At 53.7% G+C, this 2672-nt stretch overlaps 1 protein-coding gene across 1 annotated transcript; it reads right to left on the bottom strand.

Annotated features, from left to right (window-relative positions):
* Positions 1–25: 25 nt before the first annotated feature.
* Positions 26–1367, bottom strand: HOXC4 (homeobox C4). The gene is made up of 2 exons (XM_044683050.1): positions 929–1367; positions 26–425 (listed from the first exon to the last, which is right to left on the bottom strand). The coding sequence occupies exons 1-2, from the start codon at positions 1365–1367 to the stop codon at positions 67–69; spliced, it is 798 nt and encodes a 265-aa protein (XP_044538985.1). The 3' UTR covers positions 26–66.
* Positions 1368–2672: the final 1305 nt, after the last annotated feature.

Below are 2672 nucleotides of genomic sequence, written 5' to 3'. Positions count from 1 at the left end.
TATAAATAAGAGTCAATTTGTGTGGGGGTGGGGTGGGGACGGGGGCGAGGGGGTGTGATTTATGTTTTATAACCTGGTAATGTCCTCTGCTCGCTGCTGCTCCTGTGGTGTTGAGCTTTGGGAATGGTCTTCAGTAGGGCCGGGGGTGGTGGCGGGCAGGGCGCTGGGCGCCGCTCCGGCAGCCGGTGGGGCCGATCTGACTTTGGTGTTGGGGAGCCGGTGGTCCTTCTTCCATTTCATGCGACGGTTTTGGAACCAAATTTTGATCTGCCGCTCGGAGAGACACAGCGAGTGGGCGATCTCGATCCTTCTCCTCCGGGTCAGGTAGCGGTTGTAATGAAACTCTTTTTCTAATTCCAGGACCTGCTGGCGGGTGTAGGCTGTCCTCGAACGCTTGGGTTCCCCTCCATTATAATTGGGGTTCACTAGGGGGGAGGGGAGGGGAATGGGAAAAGCAGATAGGGGGTTCAGAGGCAGCAGGCTTTCCTGACCCCCAACCCCCACCCCCTTCTCAGCTCGGAGGAGCAGGAGGGGGGAAATAATCAAGTCATCGAACTAAATGGGTTATAAAGAACTTGAGGGACGGACGCAGAAGACTTTGTAGTCTAATAAGGGGGGAATCCTCATTGTAACGCCACTGAATTATTTATGCGCCCTTAGAAAGCGAGCAGAGTTTTCTCACATACATAACAGATCCTAGCACATGGCTCGGACTGCCCAGAGTAGCTAAGCCATAAAATTTATGGGGGATGTAATTACCCATTCTCGCTCGTAAATCCAGTTCAATTGTGCTAACCCAGAGACGCTCCTGGAGAGAGAGAGGGGGAAGGAGAGAAAGGAGGACGGGAGCCGGAGGGGGACTGGGGAGGGTGGGAAGTGTAGGGGAAGAGGGGAGGGAGGAGGAGAGCAAAAAAGCAAAGTTGCCTACCCGTGCTAACGTGGATTTTTTTCATCCATGGATACACTATGGGCTGCTTGGATGCGGCGCTGGAGGGATGGTCTGGGGCTGGCTGGCTGCAGGCTGGCGGGGCTGGGGAGGGGGAAGTGGAGGAGCCGGAGAGAGGAGCTGGCTCGCAGAGCGGCTGCGATTTCTCGGGGTGATGGTGCCCCGCCTGAGCCGGCCCGTGGCCTCTCGGATTGCCCGGTCCCTGGAGACTGGTACAGCTATATTGGCGCTCGGGATAGCTAGACCGTGGAGGTGGTGGTGGGTACAGCTCTTGGTGGTGATGTTGAAATCCTGATTCCCTGGTCCGGCCGTAATATTCCGGACTATGCTCAGGGATGTAGCTATTTTGCGAATATTCCTCGCATGGAGGAAATTTCGGATCGATGTAGTTAGAGTCCATCAAATAGGAGCTCATGATCATTAATTTCTGGAGTGGAAAATAATTTTTCTCGCTTTGTCGTTTTTCTGCTCCATAAAGCCCTCCTACTAGCTAGCGACCCTGTAAAGTTACTTTCACCATGTGACTCCGCCGGCCAATCACGCCAAGCAACCTAGTCCCCGGATAAGGAACAGAATCGCTTTATTCAAAATGTATCCAATTTTTTTCCTGGTGGTGGTGGTGTGGGGGTGAGTGGGGGGCTTTGTCAGGGGGAGACCAGCCCCAGACTGCCTGGAACTGGGGTGTCTCCCTTCGAGCCCTCACTCAGTTGGATCCCTCCAGCCCAAGAAGGCAAGGGGAGCCCCCCAGGCAGTCCCAGGCAGAGAGGAGGAGAATCTGATTTGGGGCGTAGGAAGATGGTGTGAGGGAGCCCCACAGCCCCATTGCCTCGGGTCTCCTCGTTTGGATGTATTTTCTCCCCCAGTGAACCCATTAATGGTTGTGTCTCAGTCTGTGTAGGTCGAGGAGCAGCTCTCCCCTTTCCCATGAAGAGTGTGAAGTTGGAGCAGAGGACTGGGAATGGAGGTTGGGTGGGAGAAGGCACCAGGCTGAGAGAGAGAGTCTAAGAAGACCAGAATCCATGCCCTTCTCTGCCCTCAGACATGCTCTCTCCAGCCCTCTCCTCCCTCCCAAACTGCCTGTGGGGAGTGGGGGGTGGGAGAGAAAGAATTTTACCTGGCAGGTAGAGCTGGCTGTGCGCGAATGACTTTGATGTCATGCCTGAAGGTCTGGATACCCTTAACTTGGCTGGAGAGAGATGCTATGTCTTTGGAAAAAGGCAGAATTCAGAACTCTTCCTCTGAGCTCCCCCATTCTCACAGCCTCTCCCCACTAGAAGCAGAGCTTCACCTTGCCTTCCATTCTCACTGGTGGGACTTTTTTCTGGGTCCTACCTTGGCTTTCCAGTTCTGGCAAATCATCTAAAAGGTCTGCATCTGGGATTTGGGAAGGAAAAAAACTGATAATATTTACAGAACTCGACCAAGACTGACCTCCGTCTGGAGCTATTGCCCAAAGAGATGCAGAGAGCCATAAAAATCAGAGATGAGTCCCTTTTGGGGTGATAGAAGGCTGTGTAATTCCATGGGGATACCTGCCAGTTGGGTGTAAGGCAGCATCTAGGGTACACGTGTGTAAACACACTCACACATACATCCCAGAACACCCTTGGCTCAAGGCTGAGTCAGAAGAGCAAAACTTCCCCCATATTCCTAGCAGCCAGAGTTTGGGGGAGACAGGGAGCCTGATAGGAGTGGGGTCCTTTTGGTGGAGAGAGCAGGGGAAGGG

The sequence above is a fragment of the Gracilinanus agilis genome, unplaced genomic scaffold (assembly GCF_016433145.1).
Source record: "Gracilinanus agilis isolate LMUSP501 unplaced genomic scaffold, AgileGrace unplaced_scaffold1215, whole genome shotgun sequence".
In the NCBI taxonomy this organism is placed as follows: domain Eukaryota; kingdom Metazoa; phylum Chordata; class Mammalia; order Didelphimorphia; family Didelphidae; genus Gracilinanus; species Gracilinanus agilis.
The sequence above is the reverse complement of the archived record's forward strand: the minus strand, read 5'-3'. Positions and strand labels throughout refer to the sequence as shown.